The 16,091-nt window shown below is 45.2% G+C and overlaps 1 protein-coding gene across 1 annotated transcript in view; it reads left to right on the top strand.

Moving 5' to 3' along the window:
- Nucleotides 1–16,091, top strand: part of CNTN5 (contactin 5) — a 1,198,205-nt gene that overhangs the window by 754,057 nt on the left and 428,057 nt on the right. The window contains exons 6-7 of the mRNA XM_083170083.1: nucleotides 11,162–11,285; nucleotides 14,263–14,438. Coding sequence (XP_083026209.1) covers nucleotides 11,162–11,285; nucleotides 14,263–14,438 — 300 coding nt within the window. The remainder of the gene's footprint in view (nucleotides 1–11,161; nucleotides 11,286–14,262; nucleotides 14,439–16,091) is intronic.

The raw sequence follows: 16,091 nt of genomic DNA, 5'->3' as shown, positions 1-16,091 counted from the left end.
CCATTTGTGTATATACTGTAAGTGGTTCTGCTACCATGGCCATTAATGTATATACTGTAAGTGGTTCTGCATCCGTGGGCATTTATGTATATACTGTAAGTGGTTCTGCTTCGGTGGGCATTTATGTATATACTGTAAGTGGTTCTGCTTCCGTGGGCATTTATGTATATACTGTAAGTGGTTCTGCTACCATGGCCATTTATGTATATACTGTAAGTGGTTCTGCTTCCGTGGGCATTTATGTATATACTGTAAGTGGTTCTGCTTCCGTGGGCATTTATGTATATACTGTAAGTGGTTCTGCTTCCATGGGCATTTATGTATATACTGTAAGTGGTTCTGCTTCCGTGGCCATTTATGTATATACTGTAAGTGGTTCTGCTACCATGGCCATTTATGTATATACTGTAAGAGGTTCTGCTTCCGTTGGCATTTGCTATGTATATACTGTAAGTGCATATAAGCTCTACTCCTACTATGGGCATTTATTATGTGTATAAGTGACACTGCTACCACGGCCATTATTCTGAGTATAAGCGGCATGCAATGGGACCTTAATCTGGCACTGTAGGGAGCGGTGGCTTAACAATAGCCCCCGCAGAGGAGGTGCTGGATAGCATTTGGGCGCTGGAGGTCTACAGGCAATTGATAGACTGGGACCTGCAGATAACATGTCTGTGTCCCCCGTCATGGAAAATATACCTCCAAAATGACCGCCGCCTCACGGGATACAATTATAAGGTATGCTAGATGAGGTGGAGGCCATTTTGAGAGGTATATTTTCAATGGACGGGGTGCAGACATGTTATTTGCAGGTCCCTGCCTAACGATAACTCTGCAGACCCCCAATGCCCACATGCCACCCAGCACCTGATCGGAGCAGTATACCAATAGTGAGGGCGGCGGCGGCTGGAGCCCCACCACCTCTAATCCTGTAACAATCAGCAGAACATGTGGTGCAGCGGCCCCTGACAATGAGCAGGTGAGAGGGGGGGACTAAGCAGTTAAGGACTGAGGTGCTTTCATCCTAGTTATGCCAGCCACTGATAGGGAGGGGCCCTAGATATGCATTGTGAGGTGATGGCTCTATCTGTATCTAAAAACAAACAATAGAGTTACATTTATTAAAACTTCTAAAAGTGTAAAGAGGCGATGTCCCCCGTAGCAACCAATCAGATTTGGTCTATCATTTCTCCATTGCATCCTAGAAAACGATAGACAGAATCTGATTGGTTGGTATGGGAAAACATCATCTCATCCACTTCATCCATTTTTCCATTTTTCAAAACTTCACTCCAGAGTCCCACGATGAAGGCAGCAGCACTGCCAAAATAACCAGATAAATGGCCACCCCACCATTTTTCTATAGATCGGTGCACGCACAGTAGAGTTTGAGCCTTCTAGAGCTCAGACTCTAATACGCTGCATAGTGCTTCTGCCAGCAGAGAGGAGAGGGCTGAATGGAGGAGGCTGCACATGGTCATGCTGCTCTCTTATAGCGGCCCTGTACACAATAAGGATATATAGGAAGGGGCTGTAGACCGTCACTCCATGCAATGGGGCAGATGTATTAAGCCTTAACAAAATATAAATTCAAGTGTGATAAGGAGAGATAAACATCCAGGGAGAGGCAAGGGGAGGCAGAGTGTGACAGGAAGGAACAGTGGGTGACAGGGGCAGCAGTGGGCCCCTTAGTCCTCAGGGGCCCCGGTGCACTGCTGCACCAATGGTAGTTCCGTCTCTGCCTGTGACAACGTGTTGCACCACATAAATGCAACTTGTGTTAAATTGTGGCATTTCACTAATACATTTACCTGTCAATAGTTTAAAATATCTGCGTTTATTGACTTTTTATATCTGTGTTATGTGATGGTTTCAAGTATCGGCCATTTTGCTGAAGTGCAAAGTCTGGGACATAGTTTCTAAGTTCAGCTTTTGCTGCCTTTCCGCTCTGTACTCCCACAATCACCACTCATAAAATTCATCATCCAGAAACAATCCTTTACGGTGTGGATGGAGCACCACCGGGGAACGCTTACGGCCAAATTCCAAATTGCTAAATGTCTGAAATTTCACCGCCAAATGAAGAAAGCGGCAAATATTACACAGAATAATTTAGAAAGTTTCACTCATCTCTCATTTTAGCGATGTCATGAGATTTGGTGTTTGCTGGCTCCTCAGAATCTGACTATGAAATCTGATTAGAATTAGACTGGCGGTGGTACAGTAGATGTTCCTGACAGAATCTCCTGCCACTTAGCTTCTCACATCCACAGTATTCCCCAGTGTAGAAACCTGACTTTTCCAAGCCTACCCACCCGCTATTGGAAGAGCTAAAGTAGATCCCTGAGGAGATAACTTATTACAAACACAGGCTCTGGTTCCTTTCTCCACCTGACAAGTCCTCGTTCAAAGGGGGTGATAAAAAAAAAAAAAAAACACTTCTATTTTGACTGCATTACAATCTCCGGTGTGGATTGGAATTCAAAATTGTAATTGGATGCAAGAAAGTCTGACTGAATTAAAATGATTGAATTACTTTTAAAGCAGTTGTCCACACGCTGTGAGCACTATTCCTAACTTATCAAAAACTGATTAGGGATTAGACTTGCTCATTTCTCAGTAATACAGGTTAATTGAAAGACCTTGAAGAGCCGGCACCTTAAGTACAGGGAAAGTAAATGCAGATGGAAACGGATAGTTGTGTAATTACCAGTAGGGATGAAACACAGTGTTACGGCAACAAGTGGAAATGTGTAACCCGTGTTTTGTATAGCAGAGACATTTATATTCATTAGTCAGACTTATATTGTGACGACTTGTTCTTTTTTTAACTATTTTTTTTTCCTTTTTGTTCCAACAATTGGATTTATTTTCTTACCTCCTTGTTTAGAGGTACGTGTATGTTGTTATTTACTGTGAACGTAATCCACTTACTGTGTACTGTATGTATGCCACCATGGCACATTTTTTTGAACATGTAAAGAAGAATGGAAAGAGATGGGGCCAGATTCTCTAAGCTTTAAAAGTGATAAAATAGAGAGTGATAAACAACCAACCAATCAGCTCCTGTCTGACATTTTTCAAACACAGTCTGTGACATGACAGGTAGGAGCTGATTGGATGGCTGTTTATCACTCTCCAGTGTATCACTTTTGAAGCTTAGTGCATCTGTCCCATGGTATTTAGTTGCAGTGGATGCAATGGTCACGATGCAATCTCTAATGCGCATGTGTAGGCCGCGGCTACGAGCGCCTTCGCCAAGTGTCTCCCTTACATACAGATGTTCGCAGCCTGACTGACAGGCAGGGGGTGTTACGGGGTGGATCCCAAATGTTTCATGGGTGTGACCACAAAAATGTTTGGCGCGCCCATAGAAACGTTGGGTGAGGGTGAGCCCGTCGAAATGCAGGCTCTCCTTTGCCTGGTTTCCCCCCGCCCCCCCCCCCCAATTTTGCATCTATACAAGCTGCTGCCGGGTGCGTCTTGGGTCGCATGGCGGGGGAGCTGCGGAGGGCTCAGACAGAACGGGGTGTGCGAGTGTCTCATGTGCACGTGCCCCCTTCTGCTGGCTGGCGGCAGCTGGAAAATGGCGATTCAATCACCAGGAGCAGCTCCAATTGGAGATGTTCCATCTGTATGTACTCGTACACATCGAGTTGCAGCCCTGCATGTGGGCTTGGACGGTGGGGGGGTGGCCCATTCTGCGTGGTGGCGTTAACCTGCTCCGAACACACGCAGCCTAGCGTGCAGATCTGAATCGGGCCTTGTGTCTGTGCAGAGTAGCAGCTGTTATTTCAGGTGCACACAAGAAGAAAGCATATTACTAAGCTAATGGGGGTTCATTCGCAGAGAAAGGGCGGTGTCTTGGAGCACACACACACAGATGGTCCTTCTGATAGGCATGCTATGGTTGTGTCATGGGTGAAAGTAGGTGTTGTCACAAGATAGAACATCATTCACTACATCCGCTACAATACAGTCTTCTCCATCTGTAGATCTACTAGAAGACCAGCAAATATGTCAGAAGTTGGGTCATATTGGCGAAACTGAGATGTTTGAAATTGGCAATCTCAATGCAGAGATATTTGGTGAAACGTGCGTGTGTGCGCATTCATGTGTGTGCCAAGTTAGAGAGGCTCTCAATTGCTTACCGAAGGCACTATTAGTGACAGTCAATTGTTCGACACATGAAATAGGTCAACATGCATTAGGTCGACATGGTCAAAAGGTTGACATGATGTTTTCATGATTTTTTTTTTTAAACCGACTTGTTCATACTTTACCATCCCAGTGGGCATAGAGGGAGAATATAATAGTGCCCAAAGCATGACGAGCGCAGCTGTACGTTTATACAGTGCCCATGTCAACCGGTGTTGATAAAAGCCTTTTTCATGTCGACCTTTTGACCAAGTTGACTAATGCATTTTGACCTTTTGCCCCTGTGCCTGCGCTACCTGCTGATCAAATTCTGCAGAGGCTCCGGATTGCAGAGGCTCTCTCCCTGCTTTGCCTCGCTGCTGCGGTGTGCTGCTGCCGGCTCAGCGAATCTGCGCCTCAGTGAATGCATTCAGTCCTTATTTGGTAACACTCTATGGCAGGCATGTCCAAACTATGGCCCTCCAGTTGTGGTGAAACTACACATCCCAGCATGCCTTGCCATAGTTTTAGCATTCCCTAATAGCAAAACTGTGGCAAGGCATGATGGGACTTGTAGTTTCTCAACATCTGGAGGGCCATAGTTTGGACATGCCTGCTCTATGGGTTATCCAGACAGGGATTAAAGTCCACTAATGCTTGTGAGAATTCAAACTCCCATGCTCTAGGGCAGTGTTTTTCAACCACTGTGCCGTGGTACACTAGTGTGCCTTGAGCTGTTCTCAGGTGTGCCCCCAGATCTAGTGATGCCCAAACCAGTTTACAGCCACCACCAGCTCAACTGTTATTTACTGGTCTCTTCTTTTCATGTAAAGGGCCAAGGTATTCTATTTTTGTTACCTGTGGGGACCAGTGTGATTGTTTTTATATGGGGGCCAATAGGTTTGTTTTTTTTCCGGTGGGGGCCAATATGTTTTGCCCTGTGGGCGTCTCATGGTGTGCCTTGGCAATTTTTAAATCTTAGCAAGGTAAAAGGGTTGAAAATCATTGATCTAGGGATTATCTGGTAGATGGTGTGCCAAAGATGGGTAATCCAAAAGAGAGATTCAAGGTCCAAATTGTATCCAGATATAGGGGGAGATTCTCTAAGAATCTCCGCCCCCCTTCGCCGCCCATCGCATTTATAATTATCGCATATGTTGTAACATATGCGATAATTATAGCAAAGGACAGCTCTTGCGTTAAGAGCTGTTCTTTGCGGTGAGAGTCGCCGGGTCCCAGCAGGTCCCGGCGGCTCCCCCTTCCCTCACACACCCGGCGTTGCTGCTGCTGCGCCGGGCTCTCCTCCTCCCTGCACCCGGAAGAGGATCAGTGCAGGGAGGAGGTCACAGGTCCGGGCAGCACAGCTCTGTGCTGCCAGGACACAGGTGAGGGGGGCGATGCTGGGCGGCGGGGGTCCGTGCGGGGCGGCGGTGGGATGCGGTAGAAGCCCATTGGCTTCTATGGGGCATCACCAGATTTTTCTGGCGATGCCCCCTGCCGCGTTAACCCGGCGGGGGATGCTTACAGCATCCCAAAATGCGGTAAAAACCCGATAACGGGGTTTTTACCGCATTTTTAGCTTAGAGAATCTCCCCCATAGTTATCAGGAATCCATAAAGTGAGGAATTCAAGTGGCATATAATATATATACCCCAATTGTGGCTTAGCTCGACATGTTTCCCTGAGGTGAATGCATTGAGCTGAGTCACAAAGTGTTGGAGTGGGACAATGACACCATGGGAGTGGTCTTGGCATTTTTTGATATATGTGACCAATTGTAGATGTTGGCATTACAGTACAGGCTGTAAAAGAAAAAACTGATAATAACATATACACTATATATATATATATATATTATATATATATATATATATATATATATATATATATATATATATATATATATATATATATATATATATGGTACTTGTTACCTAGAACGGCTCCGACGATTTTGATCCTAGGCATCGCAAGGAAAAAAATTGCGTCGGTCGCATCGCATGCGGGCAAAAAATTGCATGCGATGCGACCGACGCGATTACCGCGATTTTACATAGGGAATAATGTTAAATGGCCCAATTGACCCGATTTCACATAGGGAACAATGTTAAATGGCCCACAGACCCCAAATACCCACCCTGAAGTGTGAAATGGCCCCCCAATTGTTAACGCCACCCCATGATCAACGTCAACCCGAAGCGTGGCGAGCGCTGCGAGCCCGCGAGGGGTGGCGGTAGGCGTCCTCCGACCTTTTCATACCCCCACTATCCACGTCAGCGTGGAGTTAAGAATAGAAAGTATAGGTTTCTGCGTCCCCTCACATTTTTAATAGGGTAACATTGTAATTAATACAGTATTATAACATTACATGGTAACTTTTCCATTACTGCTCTACCGTGAATAGATTTCAGTCCAGTCCGTTCTAATGTACATTATAGAAAGAAAATATGTTTTTCAAATTTTGATTCAACAAAAAAGTTTTTATTAAATGTTTTTAGTTTTTTTATGCTACTCAGACATTATCCTAATATTTCCCTTGTAGAACCCCACTGCGCCTTCAATTTGTCTCCATGGAGACTCGGCCTTGTGACTTTGGGTAGGTAATGAAAATTGTACAGCCCTTGACCTCAGTGACTCTAAGTGTTTCACAATCTGTATGGTAAGCAACTATAAATATCAGTTAGAGAACATAGCAGGTCCGTTATGTGGTAAGAAATCTCTTTTTAATCTATCGTTGACAGTTCTGCTATATTGCATATTATATTGTTTTACTTTTAAATATGTTTCGCAGTCGCCGTAATTACAGAAAAGATGTAATGATATATGCAGGGACAACTGATGGAGTCACAGTGTCCCTATATGAACTGTATCCAACTGGATTATACTGTAGGCCCAATACATCTCCAAACTGACATCTAGATAAGAACTATGAATGTAACACACATGGAGGTAAATATAATGAGGTCCAAGTTGCCGGACATGTGAGACTTCAGACGGGAACGCCCGTATTTTTAAAGTGGCAATCATTTACATGGCAAAACCAACCTGGTTTTGCCTTGTTAATGACTGCTGCTTTAAAAATATAGGCTTTCCCTGGGGTATGAGTAAAAACAGGTCCCGGCCTAGACACCAGAATACCGGTCATCAAACTCTGCATTCGGTGCGGTCCAGGGGTGTCCTGTCCAGGAAGGGGGGGGGGGGGGCTGCCTGTGACAGCTGTAACCAGGGAGAGGAGTAGGGGGAGAATAAAGCCTCCCTGTATGGGCCGGGTATGTGGCAAAAACCGTAACAGTCCGGACCACATGGGGAGGCTGTAATCTCCCCTTCCCCATGTCCCTGGTGAAAGCTATCAGAGGCATCCTCCTGGACAAGACACCCCCCAGACAGGACACCTCCCGGACCGGACACTTCAAGCTCCGGAATGCAGAATTGTATGTCCTGTCCCGCGTTCCGGGGTCTTGTTCGGGTCTGGTTTTTAGTCCCACGTTCCTTGCATGTCCGGCAGTACGGACATATCTCTCAACTCAGTGCTGGCATGAGAAGGGACTTTAGGGGTTGGGATCTCATGGTTAGGGCGAGTGGCCTCACAGGAAGTGCCACCATTGCCCCATAACCCTCTCGCCCGGGGAGTAGACACTATAAACATAAAAATATATAGCACAAGATGGATCGTTCCTCAAGTTCAGAGGGGGCTTCTTGAACATCTGCATCAATGCTGATATCAACAAGATCACTGTCAGACTCTAAATTATCAGTCATAGAACCCACCGTCAACCTTACCCTCAGGGTAGCATGAAGGTTCCGTTGGTTCTTCTTCATCACCAACGTTCTAGTTCTTTGAACTGAGAGCTAGAAGATTGTGCATGAGATGTTACAGGACTGGCATGACCTTAGTGTCCTCTCACCGGAACTGGGCATGCCTGTACAAGCAGAAGCAGTGTCCATACAAGCAGAGCCATATTATATATAAGGCTGAAACACCTGAAAGACTACTGATTACTTGTATACTAGTAAAAAATACATCACTGCGGTTTGAGCCATCTCTGTTGACTGTGGATGCTATTTATGAAGTTGTTTTTTCTTTTTATTTATTTTTTACACCTACATTCATCAAAACAATTATAGTGTTAACATCATTATATCTTTCCTCAAGGTCTGAATGAGAGACTGTTTTGGGAGAGATCAATAGGTGTTTTTGTAGCACTCTATCTCCGACTGTCTACTTACATGACCTTTACAAGTTCTGTAGGGCAAATACAAGCACTGGGATGATCCCGTTGACTAGCGAGACCCATGGCAACAGCTGTAGACCTGTGTACTGCAAGGTCGCAACAAAATACACAAAATGATGAAAAATATTCTGCTATTGCTTCCACCACTCAGGAAGAACATGCAGCCCCTGCTGGCATACACTGCAGCCACTGAAACAAAAGACGCGATTGCACGCACACGCAAACTGTGTGCATGCCTGCATCCATTGCATATGTGCCACTTATGACTATGGGGGTTATTCAGACCTGATCACAGCCCGGCGGTTTTGAAAGACTGCGCCATGCAAGCCAGCGACAAACTTCAGCATTTTATTTTTGTAATTTGCAAGCCGACCACGGTTTGATTGACAGGAAGTTGCCATTTGTGGGTGGTAAGTGGACATTTTCTGGGAGTTTCAGGAAAAACACAGGCATTCAGTCAATGAGAAAGGAGTAACCAGTTATACGGCAGCATGAACAATATAGCGCTAAAGCACTAAATTATAAATTATTTACGTAAGAAGGAGTGTTTTATATATATATATATATATATATATATATATATATATATATATATATATATATATATGCTTCATTAGAGAAGATTTTTTTGTAGCACTGTATCATACAGTACAGCACCTACTGTATTTCTTTTTCACTGTCAAAATAAACTTTCCTTGTGATTATGATCTGGTATTGGGTATAATACTGTCTTTCCATCAAAATCTCGGGTCACACACCCAGGATTTTGACCCGAGATTTTGGTGGATTCCCTTCCATGGTCCCGGATTCAACTTCCCTGTTTTTCTACTGAAAAAGGAAACACGGGAAAGCAGGGCAATGGGGGTGAGGCACAGGTAGGAGGTCAGCGGCGGTGGTCAGTGGCGTGTCTGTGGGCATGGGCAGGGGGGTCAGTGTGGGGGCGTGTATCAGCAGGGGGTGGTGCTGGTCAGTGATGGTCGGGTGAGCAACGGAGGGGGGGTTAGCAGCTGGTGGGTGAGCACCAGCAGTGGGAGGGGCCGGGCTGGTCAGTGATGCATGTGCAGCCACAGGCGGATGGGCAGGCAGCGGGGACCTCTTGCACAATGGCAGCCTCCCCTGCCCAAGACGAAAAAATCTGGGTAAGATCCATGTACACAGCTCGTTACCCGGGTGTAACCCGCTAAAAACCCTGCTTGATTCCTGGGTATGAGTGGTCACCATTTCCACAAAAATCCTGGAGTTTTTAAGTCAGTGGAAAAGTGGTATAAGTTTTCCTGATATAAACTGGGAGCATACCGTATATTAAGTGCATGGATGCATCTCAAAATGTGTACACTTGATACCTACCATCTATGATAATGCCGGCAGCGGGACTTTGTACACAAAGGAGGCGTGGCTTCGCAGGGATGTCATGCCCCATTTTCACCAATGTTGAGGGCATGGCCAACCCTCTCAGAGCTGCTGGCCATGCCCCCTGTTTCCGTGAATAGGCACACACACAATGTCTGTTTACCAGGGCAGGGGGACCCCATTCCCTGTGTTGCCATCTTGATCCTTTTGGAGTTCCAGCGTTGGTGTTCTGAAGGCAGCCAGGATGTCGGCGTCGGTAAACTGACCGCCCCATGGGACTGTATTACTGTAGTTGTCCTTTCTTGCTTTTATCCAATTCAAAACCAGACCTGAAATTACTTCCAGAATAGGTGCGACTCATCAGCCGCTACAAGTATAAATGAGTTGAAAAAAAAAAAAACTATGGCTCTCCAGATGTTGTGAAACTACAAATCCCATAATGCCTTGCCACAGTTTTAGCATTCCCTAGCAAAACTGTGGCAAAGTATGTTGGGACTTTCACAACAGCTGGAGAGCCACAGATTTGCCAGGCCTGTGTGCAGTACCTACTGTATACCTTTGTGTATGCCAAAAAGCAAAAAACTTGGCACCTCAGCAAACCCATGAAGGTGTGGAAGATGCATAAGGGGGGCGATTCAGGGTCGCGCATTGCGATCTGATTTCGGTTTGCGCAAGTGCATTTCTGCACACCCGGGCATGAATGGCTTCAGCTAGTTACACACTCGCCAGGCCATTTGCATCGGGGAGGTAGGATCGGAGGCGGGTGGGGTGGACACTGGGACGGAGTAGGGAAACGCCTAATGTTTTATGGATGTCCCCTGCGAATGCAGGCAGGCCGATTCCTGCTCGTGTTGGGCGTCTAATGTCACATGACTTCAGTGCTCGCACTGTCTTCGTCGATCTGTGGAGGCAAAAGCAGCCAGTATTTATCCTGCAATAAAAAAGTCAGAATCAGCACCTCTGTTGGGAAATGTTGCGCGCTCACTTCGTCATAGCGTGCATTTTCTGTGCAGATGGCAAGGACCCTCTCATACCATAGGTGCACTGAGACGGACAGGAAAACGCACTGACCTAGTGTCACAGTGACATATACAGTACAAGACAGCATCACTCCCGTTCTCTCTCTCACCTTTGGCTGCAGGTTCCTTTTGCCAGTTTTTTTTTTTTTTTTTATGTCAAATAAACTTAATGAACATCAAAGACAGTTCTACAAAAAAAAGAAAACAGAAAACCTTTAAAAGAAGATCTAAAGAACAGGTTTAACTTAAAAAATATCAGAATCAAAGCCTCAATTTGTAGTAAACTTTCAAGTTTTCCCGTGTGATCTCTGTAGTTGTATTTACAAGGGAGGCGGAGCCATTTATATCTGTATATCTCTGTTTTAGCTCATAAAGGAGACGGTATTTGTATTATTAACCCGTAGATTTTCATTCTTTCAGAGAGTGTGGATTACGGGCCAGTGTTTGTCCAAGAGCCAGAAAATGTTATATTCCCCGCGGATTCTGGAGAGAAGAAAGTGGCTCTTAACTGTGAGGCCAGAGGTGCACCTGTCCCGCTATATAGGTACATACACTGACGGTTCCATTACAATAAGTTATCAATACAGTATGCCAGCATTCGTTCATGATCACTTATGTTTTTTATATTTCATTAATAAAGTTCATCAGTAATTGGCATTATTAAAGTTCACATAGTACTGTCTCAGTAAATCAAACATTAGCTTTCTGTAGCATTGTTTATAATAAAATGTTAAATGATAATTACTATTTAGTTAATATGCTTTATACTACACTTGTGTGGATGGCAGCATTTTATTTAAATGTAAGAACGCCGAGATCGATGTTTCAGATTGCAGCCATTGCCATAAACATAGGGCATAGTACAAATGCCATTATCGTTAGGTGGATCATCGACTGAGCTCCCCTTTTAGGAACAGTAGGATTAGAAAAATCACTAGATTTTTAGTATAACTGCAAATGTACAGGGGTTGCAATAATAAGCATTTAATCTTGGTCACCTATGAAGTATACTGCACTGTTAATAATAATAATAATAATAATAATAATAATAATAATAATAATAATAATAATAATAATCAGAGGTGGCTCCAGGGGTCGGGCTGTAGCTAAGTTCAAAATTCATATAGGGGGAAACACCAACTGCCATTACAAACTGACTCACTCGCCGATCCACATCTTCATTGAAAATGCATTCATTTAGAATATTTTTCGCCAATGCAGATTTGACTTTCAAACAAAGTTAAAACTGCATTGGGGGAAAAATTGAATAGGTCACATCCTATAACATCTTAAGTGCTTTTTTCCAGCACCCGATGTCACATGCCACCAGTCGCAATGCCATTGGGTGCCGAAAGAGGGCTGGTGGGCGTCGGTGTAGCAGAGCAGGCGGCAGAAAAACACTGGGGGGACCTCTGATTGGCTGAGAGAGCTCTCAGCCAATTAGAGGCCTCACTCTCAGGTGGCTGCTGATTGTCTGAGAGAGCTCTCTCTCAGCCAATCAGTGGGCCGCCTAGTCTTTTGAAATGTATCTTTCAAATTCTGCTGTCTGCCGCCCACTACTACCGCCTGCCCGCCTTCCTGCCGCCCACTTTACTACAGTGAAGTTTGCCAGCCTTCCTGCCGCTAGCTTTGCTACACCGATGCCCACCTGTCCTCCTGGGGCCCGCTGCCCACCAATCACATTTTGAGCGATTGCATGTGATTTTTAACCACATGTGATTGCACATGCAATGCCATACATGTTATGTGCAGCAAATAATATTTATCAACGTGACATTTGCCCGGCGGACCCACGCATTGCGCCGGGGTGACACATGCTATGGCATGTGATCCATCCGATTTGTCGCACCAATTTATTGAAAACACAAAGATCGTATGCCACAAAGATCACGTGTGTGGGCACCATTACAGTTTTTTCTTTCCCAGACACTCTGTTAATTTTCCATTAATCAGTGTAATCTGTTTAAAAAAAAAACAGCAGAACACCAATTGAAACATCTTATACTGTAAATCGGGCAAAAGGATTAAAAATTGATGCCCAATCATTTCATTAACTCTTTGAGTGCCAACATCTTTGTGAAATACATGCTTAATAATCCGCTAAAAATGCAAACGTCTCTCACATTTGTTATATAAATTCAAGTCAAAACTGTTCTGTAAAAAAAGATTATATTTCCGATATACAGTGAGGAAAACATCCATACAGCCACAGCAGCTGCACTGATTGATATTTATTATAGGCAGCATTCTGGAAATGAAGAGAACAAAAGCTAAATAAAGTACAATAAGAACTCAGATAAAAGACCCCATTGAGTCTGCATTTGCATGCGAGGGGATCCCTTAGCACAGATCCGCACAGGCGAAAAATCATTCGATGGTGGCTGACCATCGAATGATTTTTTTCCCCGTTCGCAGATAAGTCAGTATAGAGCAGTGGTTCCTAAACTTTTTGGAATTACAGCACCCTAGACTATCAGAATGTTTTACGCAGCCCTAGGTCAGAAGAAAAAAATATGAAATTCAGTAAAATTATGTTTATGTCTTCATCAGGGTCAGTTATGTGGTGAGGGACCAGATTCTGTTTGTTCGCATATTTTATGATTGGCAGCCATAAGCACTGGTTTTGCCTATTACATTGACCTTATATAATTTGAATTGATCCTGCACCATCAATCCAGGACACCCATGAAAGGATCCCATGGCACCCCAGGATGCCATGGCACACAGGGCCTTATTCTAGTTCACTCTTTCTGACAATTTCCTTCTTAGATGGACAAAACCATGTGCACTGCAGGGGGGCAGATGTAAAATGTGCAGAGAGAATTAGATTTGGGTGAGTTATTTTTTTTTCTGTGCAGGGTAAATACTGGCTGCTTTATTTTTACACTGCAATATAGATCTCACTTTGAAGTAAAACCCCACCCAAATCTAATTCTCTCTGCACATGTTACATCTGCCCCCTGCAGTGCACATGGTTTTGTCCATCTAAGAAGGATTTTATCAGAAAGAGTTAACTAGAATAAGGGCCACAGTTTGGGAACAACTGGTCTAGACTGATGCGGCGGGCGAGTGGGTTAAACGGCGGGGATCGCCGAAAACAAGCGACCCTCGCTGTTTAACCCCCGCGCCAGCCGCTCACCCTATTCTACGTTCCGGGGGAATCCTCGCTGTCAGATGACGGCGAGGTTTTCCCCAAACAACAAGGCTCATGGCTAATACAGGTAGCCCTCTGCATTTAGCCGTGAGCCTCGCTGTTTTAGCGGTTGCACGTGCTGTTTCTCCGTCACTGCAAAAGCCTAGCGAGGGGAAACAGCGTGTGCAGGGGGGTCAGTTTAATACTGACCTTGCAAGCAGTGACAGTGAACAAAAAACATTGAATATACCCCAAAGACTACACAGAGAAATGGAAGACTTGCATTGTATAAAGTAAATTAAGAGCCTGATTTTATTTTCTTACTTTTTTCATTTATCAATTGCTTATTTTATTTTTCATTTTTGTCCATCTTTTGTTTCTTTTAAAGATGGCTTCACAATGGAACAGAACTAGACTTGGAAAATGATTATCGCTACACTCTAATAGATGGGAATTTAATTATCAGCAGCCCAAATGAGGTGAAGGATGCTGGTCAATATCAGTGCATAGCAGACAACAACTTTGGCAGAATTCTGAGTAGAGAGGCAACACTCCAATTTGCATGTGAGTAACATGTTGATGCTGTGGTGATTTCAGCTATTAGTTTTTTTCTTTGGACAATAAATATATATATATTTTTTTAAACAACACAATTGATTATTGTCATTTCAATTCCAGTACGTGCAAAATAATTGCAGCAGCAGCAGAAATATCTATTTCTGTCTCTGATGCCAATTTTCCTGTTTGACTAAACAATCTGGAAGTGAACGAGTTAATAGCTTCACCTAATCAGAATCCCACTATGGAAGGTGGCACCGGGAATCTGCTGTTCAGGGCAATTCTGTACAAAGGAATACACAATAAATTCAGTTATGTACAGATGAAGCAGCTCCCGTCACAGGTGCTCCTGGTAATCAAATCGCCATTAGCCAGCCGCCGTCATCGCTGCTTTCCGCCAAAATGGGGCGAGCGCACACAAGACGCTTGTGCACCCCGTCCCATTGGAGCCCTCTACCACGCCTCCCCCCCCCCCAACCCTGCCCGTCTCCCTGAAGCAGAGACGGCAGGGATTCCGCTCCCCGCCGCCAAATGATGGGGAGGTGTGAGCGTGTGAGACTCTTGCGCATCCCCGTCAAATGTAGTGCCTCTCCGCTGGCAAACGCCAGCTAAGGGAATCTGGCGATTCCAAGCTCGAATCTGTATGAGATTAGAGACAGTATCCAGTGGCGTAACTACCTAATTTGCGACCCCCCCGCTGCAAATTTTTCGGCACCCCCCCTTCCTTGCCCTCCCCTCGGCGGCGCCCCCATGCCCGTACCTGCCCGGCCGCATCTGCGGTCCTGGTCCCGTCTCTCCCGGCGCCGGCTCCTGCTGCTATAATGAAAAGTGACTCTTAGAAAATGGCTGCCCCCATACTGCAGACAAAAAACTGTCTGCAGTATGGGGGCAGCCATTTTCTAAGTGTCACTTTTTATTATAGCATCAGGAGCTGGCGCCGGGACAGACGGGAGCGTGACGGCAGGCCAGGTACCGGCAGACAGCAGCGGGTAACTATAGCCCCGCAGAACCCCGGCGCCCACACTCTCTCTGCGCCTCCCCACCACCGCGGGGGCTGCAGAGCTATAGTTACGCCATTGACAGTATCAATAATCTCTAAGAGGCCCTCTTTCATTCTGCTGATTAATACCCCTTTTTTACCAGAAGCAAATTACCGGGTTAATGATCTTCAACCTGCAAACTTGCTGAAAAACCCGGGTTTCTCTTTGATGTGAAAGGGTCAACACGGGTCTTAAATCCCCGCACTCCAACCGTGCTCTTGACCAAGGTCAAGAGTCCCGTTAAGACCCATTTTGACCCTTTCACACCACAGAAAACCCTGTGTTTTTCAGAAAATTCCCGGGTTGAAAAGCTGTAACCCGGTAATTTGCAGGTTGTGTGAATAGGGTCAGGCTGCACCTGGCAAAATGGCCTGGCACTCAAAAATGCCGGGTAATACTCGGGTGGCCGGTGTGAAAGGGGTATACCACATTTTATTTTGATTGCTGAGCGTTCTCAGCGATGCTAGATCGCCCAGAACGCTCAGCAAGATCGCTCAGCACACAGCGCTGCGTCAGTGCTGTGTGCTGAGTGATATGTCAGGGTCAGGGTTCTCCTCACACCGGCCCTGACCTGCGATATTCCTAGATTTATCCTGCATGCTGGATATTAATCGCCGGG

Source organism: Crinia signifera, chromosome 2, assembly GCF_055691185.1.
Source record: "Crinia signifera chromosome 2, ASM5569118v1, whole genome shotgun sequence".
Classification (NCBI taxonomy): domain Eukaryota; kingdom Metazoa; phylum Chordata; class Amphibia; order Anura; family Myobatrachidae; genus Crinia; species Crinia signifera.
This window is presented reverse-complemented; position numbering and strand designations above follow the sequence as displayed.